The sequence below is a fragment of the Camelus ferus genome, chromosome 6 (assembly GCF_009834535.1).
Source record: "Camelus ferus isolate YT-003-E chromosome 6, BCGSAC_Cfer_1.0, whole genome shotgun sequence".
Taxonomy (NCBI): Eukaryota; Metazoa; Chordata; class Mammalia; order Artiodactyla; family Camelidae; genus Camelus; species Camelus ferus.
Genome location: NC_045701.1, coordinates 72,206,929 through 72,224,737, shown reverse-complemented (window position 1 = coordinate 72,224,737; position 17,809 = coordinate 72,206,929). Strand labels below are relative to the sequence as shown.

At 52.7% G+C, this 17,809-nt stretch overlaps 2 protein-coding genes across 7 annotated transcripts in view; one reads left to right on the top strand and one right to left on the bottom strand.

The window, feature by feature from the left end:
* Positions 1-3,321: 3,321 nt before the first annotated feature.
* GSTZ1 (glutathione S-transferase zeta 1) lies at positions 3,322-14,385 on the bottom strand. 5 transcript variants are annotated; one of them, XM_006184444.3, is made up of 9 exons: positions 14,247-14,385; positions 11,424-11,475; positions 9,544-9,611; positions 8,926-9,006; positions 8,444-8,569; positions 7,256-7,334; positions 6,637-6,689; positions 5,788-5,837; positions 3,322-4,991 (listed from the first exon to the last, which is right to left on the bottom strand). In XM_006184444.3, exons 1-9 carry the CDS (start codon positions 14,259-14,261, stop codon positions 4,865-4,867), a joined length of 651 nt encoding a protein of 216 aa, XP_006184506.1. In that variant the 5' UTR covers positions 14,262-14,385; the 3' UTR covers positions 3,322-4,864. The 5 variants fall into 5 exon arrangements, with proteins under 5 accessions (XP_006184506.1, XP_032338331.1, XP_006184505.2 ...); XM_032482440.1 differs by having other exon boundaries at positions 14,175-14,318; XM_006184443.3 differs by lacking the exon at positions 14,247-14,385 and adding an exon at positions 11,785-12,381.
* Positions 14,370-17,809, top strand: part of POMT2 (protein O-mannosyltransferase 2) — a 41,432-nt gene continuing 37,992 nt past the window's right edge. For both annotated transcript variants that reach the window (XM_032482437.1, XM_006184446.3), the window contains exon 1: positions 14,370-14,989. In XM_032482437.1, the coding sequence (XP_032338328.1) occupies positions 14,403-14,989 (587 nt within the window). In that variant the 5' untranslated portion in view covers positions 14,370-14,402. The remainder of the gene's footprint in view (positions 14,990-17,809) is intronic.

The following is a 17,809-nucleotide window of genomic DNA, read 5'->3' as shown; positions in this document are numbered from 1 at the left end:
AGTGATATCTGTGGTCCTAAAATGAGCCTGTTAGATCTTTCTCTGCTTTCCTGTGCAACATATTTTAGAGGCTTATATATAAAGGAGGAAGAGATCTGAACTACTTGGGAGTTAAATGAATATAATCTTCCCACAAACTACACCACAAGCAACAGTGAAAAGCCCAGGCAGACTGCACATAGCGAGGGATTAATCAGTTGTGTGTTTCAGTACGCTGACTGGAGTGTCACTAACATACAACATATTGGAGATTATTTCCTAATTTTCTGAGACACTCATATCTGTCACATCACTGACCCTGATATAGTTCAGGATCATATAAACCTGTGCAGCTCACACACTGCAGCTCCTGACACTCAGCCTGATGTCCTTTAACCCGTGAGGTTCTGGCCACACTCGGCAGCCATCCTAGTTCAGGTATTCTCCCAAAGTGGGATGATGCCTGCTTATGACCTTGGATTTAAGAGCTAGATGAATTATGTTTAAACGTTAGGAGGAGCCCATAGAATGAGTACTTATGAATATGTATATCCCCCTGCTTGTCCAGTAAGTTTACTACTCTCCTTAACAGTTTTGTAAAATTGCTTTCGAACAAAGTCATACATATTTTGCTTTGTTCTCAAAGATACTTCCTGGCAGCACCCCCTTCCTGCTTTCATCCTTCTAAAGTATTTGCCAGGCCTGACTACTTCCACAGAATTGGAAGGTCCTCCACATCCTATTACCAGCATCAGGCCGCTCCAATATCTGTTCTTCATCCGCTGTGGCCACTCCCACTGTGGGAAGATCGGGTGTCTCTGTGGCCCCTAGCATCTCAGGATCCGGTGTCTGCAGATTGTTCTTCACAGATCTAACAACTGATGTTGCAATGAAGAAGGCCTTGACTTTTACCTTTTGCTCAGCCTTTGGGGAGAAACCCCTCCTGGAAAATACCCCCTGAATAGGTGATGGTTTTTGGCTTGGGAGATACACCTGACCCCTAAAAGTAAGAATTTATTTGCGGGTTTGAGGGAGTCACAGAGGGAGTAGTTTTCAAAACCCTTTATAGAAGCTTAATTATTGCTAAGCCTCAGAGCCATTAGTCTGACCTCTAGAGAAAACTTTACGCACTTGGGGGAATATTTGCTCCTTCATGATCTTCCAAGGTCCCCAAAAGGGGAGAGAGACATTCAAGGAGGGAGAGGGTAAGCCAGCTACGGCTGTACAGGAAGGACATTTTTCGATTTAACATGCGTTTATGGAGCAGGGCTAGTCACCCTGCTTGGTACTGGGGTAACAGGCAGGTCAGAAGTGCCCCAGAGGAGCCTGAGGGAGCTCTGCTCTCAGGGAAGAAGATGTAGAAATGCTGCATTCTCTTCCTCTCTAGAGCCCAGCTAAGCTCCTCTGGGAATAGAGAAGAGGCTTCTTTTTTCTCCCATGTAGCCAGCCCCATGTCCCCAGGGGACGGTTCTCTCTGGGGAGGGGCTGAAGCCGGCCAGCTCTCAGGTCTCCACATTCCTGAGCAGCAGGACAGCTGCCCATGTTGGTGACCTGGACTCCATGGAAGCTCAGGGCTGGAACACACGATAGCCTCTCTGATGTGAAACCGCAGGCCCAGAGACCCACAGACTGCTCTCCTCTCTCACGAGCTGTGGTTATTCAGTGAGGCCACAGTCCTTCCTCAACCCACTGACACCACCTGCCCCACCCCCTGCCGCCAACACACAGACTCCTTTTCCATCCCTCAGCTGATCCTGAGCTGTGGCTCCCCAGGGCCTGCCTTCTCTCTGCTGCCTTCCCCATTCCATATCCTCAGTTCCCCCCACCTCTACTGCCTCGGTCCCGGAAGCCCAAAGGAGACTCCATACCCTTGAGAGCTGAACTGGTCCTGGGTTGGTCCTCTCCTTGGTTCCAGGTGAAGAAGGTGGCAAGGACGGTTCCCAGCCCCAGCCTGGAGACCAGCTTATGTTGCTACGGACTGTGTGGAGAGCTCCCATGGCCTAGGGTCCAGCTTTAAAAAGCAAAAATCTCCTTCACAAAAACATCATGAGACAAGGAGATGGGCTACGGTTCTCCTCCAGCCAGGACAACTGAGAACCGCAGAGGTTAGTCAGCCACAGCTCAGGGTGGCTAAAGGAGTGGATGTGAGGGTGCTTGAAGAACCCAGCACTTTCAAGGCGAGTCACCTCAAAGGAGCCTGGAGTGAGTTTCTCTGGCTTAGACACATCTGCTTTTGTTGGGAAGGGCAGGTTTGTCAGGGTTTGGGGGAAACCAGATGACAAAGGAGGGCCTTAGAAATGTCACAGACTCCTAGGGTGACTGCTGAGCCCTGAGGAAAAGACACAGCGTTTGTCTCTGTACCCTACCCCCTGCCCCAAGCTGGTTTTCACCTCACATTTGACACGTATCAGAAAACTGTTGAACTAGAGGACTGGAACTATGAAAAAAATATTAAAATGAGTTTCGTGCATTAGATGAGGCTAAAATCCATTCAGCTTTTGCTCCCACTTTTAGGATGGCTGGTGGAGCCCCAGGTTAGATAGGTTAATATCTGGATACTGTTCAGGAGGAGACTTGAATCATGTCAACTCTTGGACATCATCTCGGATCAGACAGACAAGCAGAGAGGCAACAGACCCACGATGTTGAGCGGTGGAGTTTGAGACGGCCAGGTGAATTTCCAGGAATAAGTGGAGGGACACAAGCTCAGTAAGAGTAGGGGCCACGTCTGCCATATCCCCAGTCACACAGCCACACCCCAGCTGCCAGCCCGTGGGAGTCCCCTGGGAGGGCTCGCCGCAGGCTGGCGGACTGCGTGGAGGGAAGTGGGAAATCCACCACCGGCTGGAGCAGGACAGCCACCGGATAGTTTCCTTCTAGGAAGAAGCCCTGTTCACCCCCTCATTACACCTAGTTCCCTGCAGAATCATTCAGGGCTGGGGAGTGGTCTCAGGTTACCTTGGCACATGTTCCTTGTCCTAGATGTGGAGTCTATCTAGTGCCCTCACCTCCCAGAAATCTCTTGGGCTTCTCTGTTGCCTGGAAATGAGATTGAGAGGAGGAAGGGGTGGGGGGACCTGGTAACCTCAGCAGTGCTGGAAATCATTTTGGATTATTTGGGCTCCCAAAGGCACCTGTTGGTGAGAGGCAGAGCCAGCTGCCTCCTTAACTGGGAAAGTGGTAGCAGCACCCCCATCTGGCCAAACCTAGCCCCTGCAGCTTGCCTGCTGCTGCCCGCTGATCCCACTGTCCCTCTAGGGCCGGGGAGCACACTGCCTGGGAGGTGTAGGAGCATGGCCTGAAGTAGGGGGCCGCCCTCCTTCCTCCTGAGTTCATTCACTCTTTAAAATCCACAGGATCTTTAATCACCTTCAATTTCAAAAGTCCAAGTCAGGTGACCATTACTGATCCCTGAACTAAAGAGATTGGTCTCTTATCTCAAATAAAGGTCTCTTGGAGAAAACCCAGGTGAGCCCTATGCAGCCTGACAAGTCTGGAGTAATCTGAGGAAAGGGTCCAGATGGCAGCAGGGCAGGACAGGAGGCCCCCCAGTCTCCCTTACCACTGCTGCGTCTCCTCTACTGTCCTGTGCTTCTCTCCGGCTCGGCCGCCTCGGGAACAAGAGTGGCCCACTTTGGTCTTTCTAGAGCCTGGAACCCAGGTCCTCTAAGAGAGGAGGAGAGGCCACAGAGGAGCCCATGTGCCGAGGATGAGAGGGGAGAACTGAATGCTCTGGGACTGGGGCTAGAGAAAAGGGACTCATGGCTGAGGAATATGGTTCCCATTTGAACCAAACATGTATCTTCATTCCTTGTTTAAACTTCAGCCATGCGGGGAAATGAGATCTCAGGTATGGGACAGAAAAGTCATCTTATTTCACTCCCAGAAGGGGCCCCAGTCTCCTTACAATACCTCTGCCAAGAGGTGATCCTGGTTCTGGCTGAACACTGCCAGGCATGGGAACTTGATCCCATCCAGGGCAGTCCAAGGTAAACTGTCACCTGGTTGGTCTCCCAAGCCAGCCTGGTCAGTTCACACTGCCCACAGAGGAGCCTGCCTCCAGTTCCTAGGACCAACCACGACTGGATTTATCCTGAGTACCTAACCCTGGGACTGGTCCAGAGAGTGCTGCCCCTGAAGATGAGGGATTGGGTTGAGAGGGCCAATGACCCCCTTAGTGCTGCAGTGGAATTTAGGTACTTACTATTCCTTGCCCGGGGAATGCAGATGGTCAAGGATGCTTTCTTTCCTGATGCTCTTCTGAGTCTTGGCTGATTCTCTCAGGCAGGCTTTTGGGATTATTTCTCTTCCTTGCCTTTAGGTCCCAGGGGCCAGGCCAACCAGAGGGTGGGCAAGTGGCTGGCTAACTTCCTCCCCTCTCTTCCGGACACAGGGGGATTCCAGCTAGGAAGAGTGTTCATATTCTGGAACCCAGCTCAGCCTTAACTGAACAACCTGGAGGCGTGGGCTTTAGTTTAATTATCAAATTTCAGAGTGGGCATTCTTTGGAGTTGGGTACAGTCGAGGGGATGGGAAGAGGTGCTTCCTTATGGCTCCCTGGGAAACTTGCCAGACATTTCTGTCTGCACTCACTTCATCTTCACGACTGCCCCGTGACACAGATAGTAGGCAATGTTCCTGCCTACCCCCGTCCGGGCGTCCTCCCACCCCACCCCACTCACACTTGACAGATGAGGGGGCTGAGGCAGAGCAAGGTTGGGTGGGAAAGCAGATTCAGGGCTAGAGTTCAAATTCAAGGGCTAGGAGTTCAAGTCTCCTGCCTCTCCAGTGGAGGGCTCACTTGTTTCCAGGCCTATTCAGCCCACCCAGCTTCTGCTCCTGCACCCCCTCCCTGCCCCTGCACCAGCAGGGCGCAGTTTGACAACTAGGCCCTCAGCTCGGGGGGTGTATCTGGCTGCCGGCAGGGGTGAGACACTTGGAAGGCCTCCAAGGTCAGCAGTGACTTGCTGATGCGGCTGATGGTGGGATAGGGCGTGAGATCCACCTTGTACCTGCAACAGAGAAACACCCACCTAAGCCAAGGGCTGCAGAGGAGCAGGGAGACGGCCCTGTGAGTGGTGGGGGAAGCACAGAGGCAGAGCTGGATGAGGTCTCTGGGGCTGGCCAGGAAAGGACTATGAAGGCAGCCCTGCCAGGTGGGGAGGCCTTGTTCACAGGCAGCTCTCTGGGAAGGGGGAGTTCTTGGGGCGGTATCATCTGGCATCTCTGCTTCCTACTGTTTCTATTCCAGGCCATGGTTATTACAGATCCTACTATGTGTAAGGCCCATATCTGGGCATTTACATATACAGATTATCTCCCCATCCATGTCATAAGCTTCTTGGGGGCAGGGAATGTGTGATGTATGTTCATACCCCTAATGGCGCCTAGCACAATGCCTTCCACAGGGAGGCTGTCATTCATGTCTCACTGAAGGGCTGATGGAGGAAAGCAGAGGTAGCACTCACTGCTGGGCACAGACACACCACCTTGGGGGACAGCAGGCTCTTGGGGTGGTTTCTTTTAGGGGTGGCCACCAGGTGAGCCACCTTCCCTCAGGAGAAGAGGCTCTGCAGTATCACCTGGGCTGCAATGGGCATGGAAGGGGCGTTCCACTGACTTCTGCTAGTCTCTTCCAGGCCACACTGGCTGGTGTGGCCTGGCACAGGGGGCACCCTGGCTGGTTGGGAGGGGTCTCTGCATGAGATGCTACCTTAGTAGATGAAGTGGGGGGCCTGACTGTGGGAGGAAGCTGGGCGTTTTGAGGGGAGGAGCCAGGAGGACAAAGGAAGGCCATGGGCCTCTTACCTGTCAGCATTTGCCACCTGAGGCACTAAGCACAGGTCAGCCATGGACACCTGCAAAGAGAGTCGGGTGGGCCTGCGTCAGGGTGTGCACCCCAGACTCACACTGGTAACAATCTTGGGCTGCTGGCCTGGGTGTTCCCATCTGCTTTTGGCTCATCGACCCCACCCCCACCTCATCTCCCCTGGGCCTGTCTGGGTCTGTCCCCGGAGCTGAAGTGCTTCTCAGGCCACGCTTCTGTTGCCCTGACAACCAACTCTGTGGGTAGCCAGAGAAGGCCTGATGGTGGGATAGGGCGAGAGCCAGAGATCGCCTTAATAAATGTTCTGCCCTTGTTAAAAACAACAACCACAGGCACTTAGTGAGGGCTCCCAGCAGCAGGGGGGTGGAGGATACCTCTGGGTGGGTGTGGGGGGCTCTGGAACCAGAATTACCACCAGGCCAGGGCCTAGCCTATAGGAGTCAAGGGCACCTGAATCCTAGAATCTTAGCATTGGGAGGGAATGGAGACACCATCTATTTTAATCCCTCATCTGATGGCTGGACCACCTCTTCATCTCAGAGATGAGGCCTTCAGCTTGAATGCCTCTAGGAATGAGAAACTCACTCCCTCTTGAGGCAGCTGACTAGGAAGGAGCTGAGGAGCTGCCCACGAGCTAACCTCTACTTAATCTAGAGAGACCTTGGGTCCCTGGACTCCACTCCCTCCACTGCAGAGGCCTTTTCAGGAAGCTCTCTGGGCCATGCCTGCCCTGGGCTGGAGGGAGGTGGCTGAGTCTAAGAAGAAGACAGTGACAGCTGGAGGTCAGCCTGAGGGAGGAGGCCCTCTGGGCAGGCCTGGGGAGGGCTTACCTCGTCTCCCACACAGTACTTCCCCGCTGTGCTCTGCAGGATCCGCTCCAGAGCTGTGGGGAGGCAACATGAATACTCTTACTCTGGGCACAGAAAGAGGAGATCAGCCTTTCTGCGCCTTGGTGTCCATCACTATGACATGGGCAGCTCTCTGAGTGCCAGGCTGGAGTGTGTGCTGGAGGGAACGTGGCAATCAGATCTGGAGAGAGTTGATCAGGACACGGGGATGAGATGATACCTCCCTGTAATCTTCAAGTTCAGCTGCCATTCCCTCCCCCAAGGGGATAAGACCTGTCACTGGCCAAGGCAGCACCTCTCACACTGCTGGGCTGGCACTTGGCTGGCCTTGTCTCCATGGCTAGAGTGGGCAGTGAAGCAGAGGTTGGGCCATCCAGCTCCAAAGAGCCTCAGTCACTGAGGTTCCCAGAAGTGCTGGAGGTTGAGGCCAGGTTTGGATGCTGCCCAGCCCACTGCCTCCTCGGCCCTGCCCCCACCCTCATCCATGCTACTGTCAAGAACAAAGAGCCTGGGAGGCTGTTGCAGATGCCCAGGGCCCTGGGTGTGAGGGCCATTTCTCTGAGAGGTCACCATGGGGCAGTTCGCAGGGGCAAGGACTCACCATTAAATCCAGAACTGATGGCCTGCTGGGCCCAGCTCAGCTGCTTCTCCTGTCCCACTTGCTTCAGGACAGACAGGTTCTGTGTAGCCCAAGTGAAAAATCTGGGATGAGCTCTGGGAGCCAGTCTGAGCCCATCCACTCAGCTAAGTCCCCTCAGCCAGGCCCAGTTCCCACATGTACACCTGGCTGTACACCTGTACTGCTCTGGGCCCTGTGAGCTCTTTCCTCCCATCTGGGCCCTGAGGTTGAAGGGAGATGGTGATTCCAGCAGCCACTTTCTCAGGCTGCCCCAGTGATCCCTGAAGCTATGACTCTGGCAGAGATGTGTACAGTGGAGGCACAGGACGCTGCCTTGGATGTGATGGGTGTGGCCACCAGCCAAGGCCTCTTTCCCCTGTATCCAATTCTTCTCCCTGACACGGTCCCTTGTGAGGAAAGGGAAAGCGATACAGGGTTGGGGGCAGGGTTGGGGAGGAGATAGGACTAGCTTTCAGGAGATTTGGACTCCGGTTTCATCCTTGTACCTCTGGAGCCATTTCACTTCTGGGCTTCAGTTTCCTCATCTATAAAATGGGGATGTCTTTATGCTTCGACTTTCTTTGTTAAAAAAGACAAAGTGACATGGTAGTGGGGGTGGGGGGCACAAGTGCACAGTCAGGGGGCCTGGGCTTAGGTCCTAGCTCTGTCATCCTTAGCGGAGTGACTCTGCAAAGTCAGTTTACCTTGCTGGGGCTCTTTCCTTATTTGCAAAGTCAAGGCTAGCACATATGAACTGTTTTAACACTTACTTTTTTGTTTCACCTGTGAAATTTTACAATCTTAGGAGAATCCCAATCTATGATACAGAACAGGTGGAAGGAGGGCTGCTCTGGTTAAAGGCAGGAGGCCAGGACCTGTGCTGCTCAGCCTTTCTCTGTCATCTGGCCCTTTCCCCACCTTGGCCACCTCGGGACGTGTCCTCAGACACCTGGGGCTTCTAGGAATGTGGCTGGGGCCCCAGTGGGTGGATGTTTTCTGGGCTCCCTCCTCCCTCTGCCACGTGGTCTAGGGCTACGCCCCTGAGGACCCCCTCTGTCTTCCTGCCACCCCCACGTGCAAGCGGGGCACGTCACCGTGGGCTCGCCACAGTCGGCATGCAAGTGTTTGAAGGTGAGCATATGCGAGGGGGCAGGCGCACAGAAGCCGCACCTGCAGGGGCTGGATGCCGCTGGCAATGAGGTCAGAGATCATGCGCACGTGGGCCCTTTTCTTTGGGTCCTGAGGCAGGAGTCGCGGAGTGGGCCGGGTCTCTTCCAGGTACTCAATGATGGCCAGCTGTCCGGAGAGTAGTAGTGGGGCAGGGTGGGTCTGGACCCCTGGACCACAGGGGCCTGCAAACTCCTCCTCCCCACCCAGTTCCAACACCACCACCATCACCCCCTTCCCCTTCCTCCCCGCAAACCCTGTAAGGCCAACAGCATCCCGTAGGAGGATGAGCTCATTTTGGGCCCCTACCTACTAGGACTTGGTTCCCTGTATGCTTGAGTCTCCCTTCACTTCCAACCAACCTTCCTCCCTCCCTTGTCCCCACTAAGAGCTGCTCCTTGGCCAGATGCAGGCAAGGAGGAACTGTGAGGTCCTCTTGGTCAGGGTACCACTCTGACGAGGGGCCTCCCAAAGGCTCCACTCACTGACTGGCCAATAGTGATTCCATCAATCTTCAGGGCTGGCACCTGCTTCATGGGATTCAGGGCCTGGAATTCTTCAGAGAACTGTGGAGACAAGGCGCTGGTGGGCTGGGTGGCCTGGCCTGAGTTGGCTAAAGCAGAATCCAGCAAGGAAGAAGGAAGCCCTCAGGCCTCCTGCCCACTTGCAACTCTCTCCCCTGGGGAAGGCCCTGGCTCTGAGGCCCAGCGTGATACCTGGGGGACCCGGGCAATAACCCAAACCCCAGTGGCTGCTGAGATACAGGTTTCCTCCCAAGGGCCTGGCTATGTGCTATCTCTGCACTTACACGTGGTCACCACGGCACATCCAGAGGGCCTGGCATGGGGCAAGGACCCACCCACCACTCACCCTCCTGGAGTCAGACATTGAGAGGCCAGGCTGTTCTACAGAGCCCAGACCCTGAGCCCTCCCCGTGACTCCTCTTGCTGCACAGCTTGCTGCCCTGCCCCACAAGGAAGAGCCATCAGCCTCCGGCCATGGGGACCATCGGGCGCAGGTTCATCTCTTGGGGGCAGAAGTCTGCATCCCCTGCCAGGTCCCTCTCTAACTCCTTCATTGTGGCTTGCGGGTGGCCTCCTTACCTGCTGCCCCCCATCCTTTATGAGGTTGACGGTTACCATCTCATAGTCAATGCTTTTCAAGGCCAGAGCTAGGAGAGACGGCAGACAGCAGTTGGGGGACAGCCTCTGGCCATACTTTCCAGGATGACAAGAGGAAGTGAGGCTTCGCCACACTGCTGGGTGGCCCTGACCCCTTCTTTCCAGCTCCTTTGATCACCACCTACTCCCCTACCTCCAGTCCATGATGCTCTGCTTCTTTTCCTCCTGAACTTCCTGTGTCCTCAGTGGAACCCTCATGCCCCTGGGTATGAGGGTATGTGCCCTGGCACTCTGGGCTCTGAAGGACAGCAGGGAAGTGTCCCCTTCATCTCTGCCCCCTGTAGGGCCTTACCCAGTGGTAAGTGGGGCTAATTTATTGGAGACATGCAATTATTCCCTGATGAAGGCATCTGAGGGCCAAGGGCAGGGGCTCAGTGACCATGCAGGGCCCACACTCTTCTGTTTACAGAAGAATCCCTTTCTAATCTGCTCTCTCCGTTCTCAGCGCCATTTACTACAGATTCCAAGCAGGGGCATCAGGGCTCTCTGGTGGTCTCACAGCATTTGCTGTGACCCCCAGTGACCAATTTCCCTTCCATCTCCTTTGATGTTTCCCCTTGGCAAGATGAGGTAAACTGTCAACCCTTGGGGAGGAGATTATGTGTGTGTACATGCACACACCTGTGCATTAAAAGACAGTGATGGGCAGTATCAGGCAAAGGAGCGAGGGGAGGAGGGCGAGCCGTGGCATAGTCTGCATAGTCTGGGAGATACGGGGCTCCGCCTCAGCACTGGTCAGCTCCACCCTGGAGAGTGACAGGGGCCGGGACCAGATGGGGGAGGCCAAGCATGCAAGCCCTGCAGAGGCAGTGCCCACGCTGCTTGATGCCAGCCAGGGCAGAGGCTCTGGGCCTACGGAAGGCATTGTCTTGGAGGTATGTATCCTCAGGTACCCCAGTGCTCTTGCCTACTGATTCCAGCAAATTTCAAGTGACTGTGAAAGCGGGGAGGGTCATGGAGGATGGCTTCCCAGTCAGGACCAGGCTCCCAGAAGCAGGCTGCCTGGATTCAAATGTCATCACATTCATTTGCTAGCTGTGTGGCCTTGGGTAAGTAACTTCATGAGCCTCTGTGCCACAGTTTCTTCAGCTGACAGGCTGCACAGTGCAGTAAAGAACATGGACTCTGGGGCTAGACTAGCTGGTTCAATTTCAGCTCTGCCTCGTACCAGCTGCATGATCTTGGGCATGTTATTTAACCTCCCTGTGCCCCAGTTTCTGCACTTGTACAATAGTGACAATAATAGTACTTCCCTCCTAGGGTCGCTGAGGTTTAAAGGGAATCATGCACACAAAAGCACTCAGCATAGTTCTCCCTTTGTATGAGCTGCTATGACTCTGACTTTGTCAAGGGCTGTGTTACGATGAGGGAGAGAAGGGTCAAACTAGGACTAAACCAGAGCGCCCCAGTTTTTCCTTCCCTGAAGCCTCTGGGGTTGACACTGGCCAGTTCTGTTTAATTTGCCAGATCAAATAAGATAAGAACTGAGGAAGGCCAGCTGTTCCCTGTCAGTTACCAAGGACCTCTGGATTCTGTGAGCCTGTCTGAAGCATGGTTGCTAAGGAGCTTTGGAGAGCAGTGCCGGAGAGGTGGTGGGCCCAAGAGAAAAAATAACTTTCCCTCCTCCCTCTCACTGGACTTCTGAGGTGGAGGTGCCATTCAAGGCTAAGGGCTCTAGGAGGCCGGGGGGGATGCTGGTTGCCGGGGGTGGTACCCTGTTTGACAGATGCTAGCTTTTCACCCAGGCCTTCCTCCACCCCATTCCACCCCACCCAGGCTCTCAGAGGAAGCACAGCTCTTACCTATTCGAACTCTCCATGAGCAGGAGCTTCGGAAATAGGAATAGAGGATGGGCTGAGGAGAGAGGACGAGGATGCACATTAACCTGTGTTTGGTGGGTTCTCAGCCCCAGGAGCCCACTGGAGGGGAGGCAACAGCTCCCAGTCAGGGGGCTCCAAGCCAGCGCTGTTTCTTCCTAGCCCACTAAGCTTCCTTCCTCAGGCCTCTGCCTGGGAAAATCAGGCCAGACTCAGAGCTCTCTGGGTCAAAGGCCTTGGGAGTCATGTGGGGTCCCTTGGCTCCAAACTGTGCTGTCATGCATTCCTGAGGTCCTAGGGACCACCCCCACAAAAGGGGCCGCCAGCCTGCAAGAGCCTTCCTTACCTTGCTAGACTCAGTCATGGTCCGTAGCGACCCTTGGCCTCTCAGGGAACGACCCCTCTCACAGAGTTGCAGGGTAGGGGGAGGAACCCTGAAGGGGGTGGATCCCATGAACCAATGGGGAAGTTGGGCTAATCAGGCGTCAGGGGGACTTTGACTCTGGTCAGAAAGGGCATCTCTTTCCAACTTGGGAAAACTTTTTATGTTCCTGGTAGAGCCAGGTTTGGTGCCCTGGGCAGACAGGAAAGCCTGGTTTTGAACCAGTAGTTCATGTGGTGCAGTGGGCTGGGAGGTGGCATCCCTGGGGTCTGGTCCCAGTGCAGCAACTAACTTGCATGACTGGGGACAATCCCTGCCTCCTCTAGTCTTTGGCTCTCTCGTCTGTAAAACAAAGGTTTGCCCTAAAACGATAGCTTACTTTCTTCCAAAAGTGGCAGAAAGGCCAGGAATCTAATTTTCTGATGCTTTGGTGCCCAACTCTTTCAACATTCCACCAGAGTCTCAGCTGGTCTCATAAAAGTAGCTGGGGAATATGCCCACTGGCTCCAAAGTTGAGGTCACAAGCTGGCAACCCACAGTGTTCTGTATGGTCTACAACATCTTTCAAAATGTTTTCATTAGTTGCTAACATTAAAAATCACAATATTTCATATATAAATCCTGTTGTCTGTTTTTTTCTTTTAAAAATCTGGAGATAGTAGACTCAGTTCCTGACTGGCAACAATTGATTAGAGCCTTAATGGCCCCCTTTAGTCAGGGTATGCCCTCTCAGATCTGCCCACTTCTCTCATTTTTGTTACCTTAAGGGCCCTGGAGGCAGCTGGGTGTATGACCTCTCCTCTAAAGTTTAGGGGACTCAAAGTTAATTTCTCTGGTGCTTCCTGGTAACCAGCACTTCAAAGCAGAACCCAAGACAGAGTTACCAGTAATCAGCACTCATGAATCTTCCAGTAGATACATAGCTATCCTTATGGATGAAGAACTCCATAGAATTTCTTAGATCACCCCTGTCTACCATTCCTCTGACTACAGACATTTCACCCAAGTCCCCTCTCCCTTCTGCACCCCCAGTACACCAAGCTGCTATCTGACTCTGCTTTCACCAACTCTGACTTCTATGTGGGCAAGGGCACAAGTGGGAACCCAGGTCCTCCTAAGTTGGTTCCTGAACCTAAGAATTCCAGTCTATACCGAAGGCAACTTTTGTGGGGAAAGTGCAGGCAGTTCTGGCAAAGAGGGCAAGTGATAGGCAGCAGATTTCCTTGGAAGGAGAGTTGGGAGGTCACAATTAGATATACACTGTTCCGAGGTAAATCCTTTTCCTTACCTGGTTAGGATGGATGGGCCCCTAGGGTCAAGATGCAGCGGCTGCTTATAAAGAATGGGACCACTAGAGAGTCGCAGACATTAGCTTAGGATCCTTGAAGAAATACCTTACCTAATAACCTCACCTTTGACTTGTACTAAGGGTCACCACAGAATCACTGTAAATGCCACTGCCTCCAGGTTTCCTACATATGGGCCATCAGAAGATGTAATGGAGGGCAGTTTCTGCTCTTTCTCTTACCAACCAATGATAACTTATAAACCATCCCATGTTCCTTTTTGCATTTGTAGAGCTAAATTTTAAGCTCAAAGTAACTATTTCATCACCACTCCTGGAGGAATTTTGTTTCCAATTCAAATATGGATTCTGATCAGTCTAGCAGATTTTATTTTTAAACCATCTCTTACACATGATTTTAGAGAAAGACTCCTACAGTTCCATCTGGGCGTGGGGGTGGGGTAGGCTATACATAGTTAAAGTGATGCTATATCCCACCTGATGTGCCTGACACTTTCCTTTGAGCTACAGTAGTGGTTCCCAAACTTTAAAGATTCAACTGGGGCTTTTATTAAACACGGATTCCCAGGCCCCTTTCACAAGAAATTGATACAGTGGTTCTGGGGCGGGCCTGGAAAATGTATATTAAAACCGGTAAGTTCCCCAAGTGACTGTGATGACTAAAAGTGCCACTGCTTCCCCTCGCCCCTGGTGCTCTCTCAGAAATGCGAACAACCCTGGAAGGCCACAGGTTAGCTGTTAGAACCTGTTCAGGTGATTGGAAGGGAAGCACGCAGGACCGTACGGAAGAGGGAGACGAGGGAGGACGTTTGGAAGACCTAGCAGATTGGGTGCTGGGGGAGAGACAGGTGAAGCGTGACGGTACAGCGACCAAACCAAGCCCGACATGCCCAACGAGAAAGCGCCGCTCCTGGCCCAAGCCTTGCTGAACCACAGGCCCCAACGGTCAGCGCGCAGACGCAGAGTGGGAGCGATGGGGCGCGCGCAGCGCGGCGCACTGCATGCTGGGAATCGTTGTGGGAGCTGTGAGCAGGGCCGAGCGGCTCACCTTTGACCCCGCCCCCTAGGGTTTCTCAGTGTTTCTAAGAAGCGCCCCTCTCCCCAGATGCGCAGCACAGACCTTCCCCGCTTGCATCTCGCACTTCGGGCGACCCCTCTTCCAGGCCAGGAAACTGCGCCCTTGCGACTCTCCCACTCGTCGAGGATTCAGGCCCACTGAGACCCCGACACGTCAGAACTTAGGTTTTCGCCTTGGTAAAGTGAAGGGTTGGATAGAATGAGCTTTAAGGTCTCGTTTAGCGTGCCCCGCCCTGCAGCCACGCCCCACTCCCGGCGCTGCTGGGAATTGCAGTTCCTTGAGCCTGTTTTCTCCCGGGCCCGGCCAGCCCGGCCCTCGCGGTCCGTCATGCTCCGCGCCACTAGCCGCCTCCCAGCGGCCCGGGCGGCGACCACGCTCTCCGCCCAGCCCAGAGGCCGGCGCCCGGCGCCCCGCCGCCGGCGCAAAGAACTACATTTCCCAGGGCACCCCGAGCTGCCCCTTGGTGACTTCTTGGCGGGGCGGCTTGCAAGACCCAGAGTGCCTGCTGGCCGGAGGGCCATCCTGAGGAGGGGAAGGATGCCGCCGGCGGTGGGCAGAGGACTGGCAGGGTCCGAGCTGCGTCCCCGGAGGGGCCGCTGTGGGTCCCAGGCTGCTAGAGCTGTGGGCCCGGACGTGGCCGCCGAGGCTACAGCGCGGAGCCCCAAACGGCCTGCTCCAGGCTCGCGGCGCTTCGAGGCGGCAGGCCGGTGGGCTCTGCTGGCCCTGGTGACGCTGATGTCCTTCGCCACCCGCTTCCACCGTCTGGACGAGCCGCCGCACGTCTGGTGAGTGATGGGAGGGATTCGGCAGGCACCATGGCAACTGGGAGGGAGGGGCGCACCTTCTCATTGGTCCGGAGGCACGGAGGGGGCGGGATTCATAGGCGGAGGGGCGGGGCCCCGCTGGGAGTCGTGGGGGAAACTGAGGTTTCTGATGATTGACTCTGGCCAGGTGCAGTCTCTGAGAGGAATAGTTTTTGCTCCGGTGGATGGCAGGGGAATTCCTTAGGATCTGAGGAAGCAGTCTTCATGTCTTGCTAGTTACGCTACAGTGTCTCACTGACTCAAATTGTGGCTTTTAAAGGTGCTGTGGCCTTTCCCAGGAGAATTGGAAATTCTTAGTACAGAATTTCCTAAAGCCTGAGTTCCCAATCTGCAGGATTTCTAGGCATCAGTGGAGGGGAGCATTCCTAACTGGATACCTCATTCTCGGGAAGCAGGTCTGGGGTCATCCTGTGAGGAGAGACATATTTTCTTAAAGGTTTTATTTTGCAGGAGTCAAATTTAATTAAATAAACTTAAAACGTCTCCAGCTAGAAGGAAGAAAAGTTTTATACAGACTGAAAATGGTTAATTTGTTTGGCCAAGAAGTGATACTATGTATTCTCAGTATCACTGAGGAGAAAGTTTGTATAAGAGTTGTTAGAAGTGGAACTCCTTGATTGAAAACCAAGTAAGCAAGCTAACAAGCTATCAGGGTTAGTTAATCAGTTAGTTTGTAATTATTTCATGAGGGCTGGCAGAAGATACGAGACTCCTGGGTCAGAGTCAAAGGACTTATTACTAATAGCACAAGAAGCAGGATGAACAGCCGCATATTGGATTCAGTTTCTCATGACCCCGAAGTCCCACAGGGTGAAGCTGTGGGCTCAGATGGATGACTGTGCAATGACTGCACACAGTGGGTTGCCTTGCAGCAGGATGAGACCAACTTGTGTTGACTCTGCTGTCCAGGGTCCTGAATCCAGCCACCTGTGAATAATTGTATGTGTGGAGGGGTGTGGTGGAGGGGGAGGGGCTGGGAGAAAAGACCAGTAAATCTTATTTCATAGAGCTGGAGTGTAGTCTAAGGCCAATCTATTATACATTGTAATCTGTAGACAGGTGTTTTGACTGATCTTTGATGTTTGGTGTCATTGCCAATAATTACGAGTTCCCCATTAAAAAAAAAAAAAAAAAAAAAAAGGAACTCCCATGCCTAATGGAAAGACATTTCATGGCCCATTCTTCCCTGCATTCTAACATATTACCTGAAGAGGTGCAGGTCACTCCAGTTCAGAATATTTTGTTAAATTTTATTTGGGTTGCCATTGATGTGATTTAGCTCTCCATTACAGTGGTTTGGTTAAGCTACATGGGCAGTGAGTGTCACTGAATAGTTGCAGCCTCAGTCACTATACAAGGCATAACCTAAGGCCCCAGAGTGTCAGGAGAAGAATATGAATTTGTATCAGTCAGATTGATAGAAGGTTGTGCCAGTCTGTGTGTTTGTACACATGTGAAGGAAGTCCATGTTTGGGAGTTAATGTTGGTGACATCAGGTACATAAGGATGGTTCAAGACCGGCCATGTCCATGAGTTTTTCTGATTTCATAGTGGGATGACACACTCAACAACAGGTAAGATTGCTAGCTATCACTGCCACTGGACTTAATTGTACCATATTAGTGTTTTGCCAGGCTGGGTGCTGGGCCTAGGGGACAAAGAGAGCATTAATTGTTCCCTTCTTTTTACATTTCCAGGGCCCTAAGATGTTCTTTCCCCAGGTGGCAGGGTTGTTTCTTTCCTCCCATTGCCATATAATCTGTGGGTCCCACTCTATTACCTGTAACTTCACCTTTACTCCAGTTATCACCTACTAATATCCAGACCTTTCTGCCAAGGGCATTGCCAGGAAATTGACAAAGACTCATTATGCCTCCCATCTTGGCTCATGTGAGCCACTGTAGATGGACTTTACAAGTAGTATATCCAACCAAGCGATCTTTATGCTCTAAAACTATGTCATTCCAACAAGAAAATCAGGTGACTGAACTAGAATTAAGTTTTAATCCCATAGACTCCCACCCAAACCTCCAAGCTGATCTGGAGTTGCTGTTAGGGGAAAGAAAGACAAATAAAGCCCAGGAATAGTCAGGGTAGAACCTCAAAATTTCAAAATAGGTTTTTTTTTTTTTTAATAATCGACCACCCCTTTTGTCTTGATTATTACCTACTTGGTGGCCATGAGGAGAGGAACCGTTTCTAGTTAGGTGACCAAACTACTCGACTAAGATGTGTGAACCAGGAGGAGGTGAGGGAAATAGAGTCAGAAATATTTCTGATAAGACAATTCAGTGCTTGGCAGTATCAGATGCCTGTGGATGGTAGAGAGTATGGAATGTCATCAGATACCTTGACTATTGGTCCATTATTGGGTGGCCATTGCAAAAAAAGTGCACCACTGTCAGACTGTAGATGGTTAAAAAAGTTGAAAACATGATATAGTTTAGCTTCAAGGGCCACCGTGATATATCTAGAGTCAGATGATTGGACTGGAACAGCATCATCGACATTGTAACCTGAAAGAGTGTCAGCAGCAGTGAGGCACCAGTGATAGCTTGGAGAGGGGAGCAAAGTCCTAGTACAGTCAGTTTTTTTGGAGTGGGCAGGGTCAATGCCCCATGCCATGTGGCTTCGTTTACTGCAAGACAAACAAGCCAACTTCTGGCAGGAGTCACAAGTCACCACAATGTAGCAATGGCTTCTGCTTTAGAGACATATAGTCCTTTTCTTTGTGCCTAGACCATGGTGGGAGATGTGTATCCAGGCCTGGTGCACTGATGC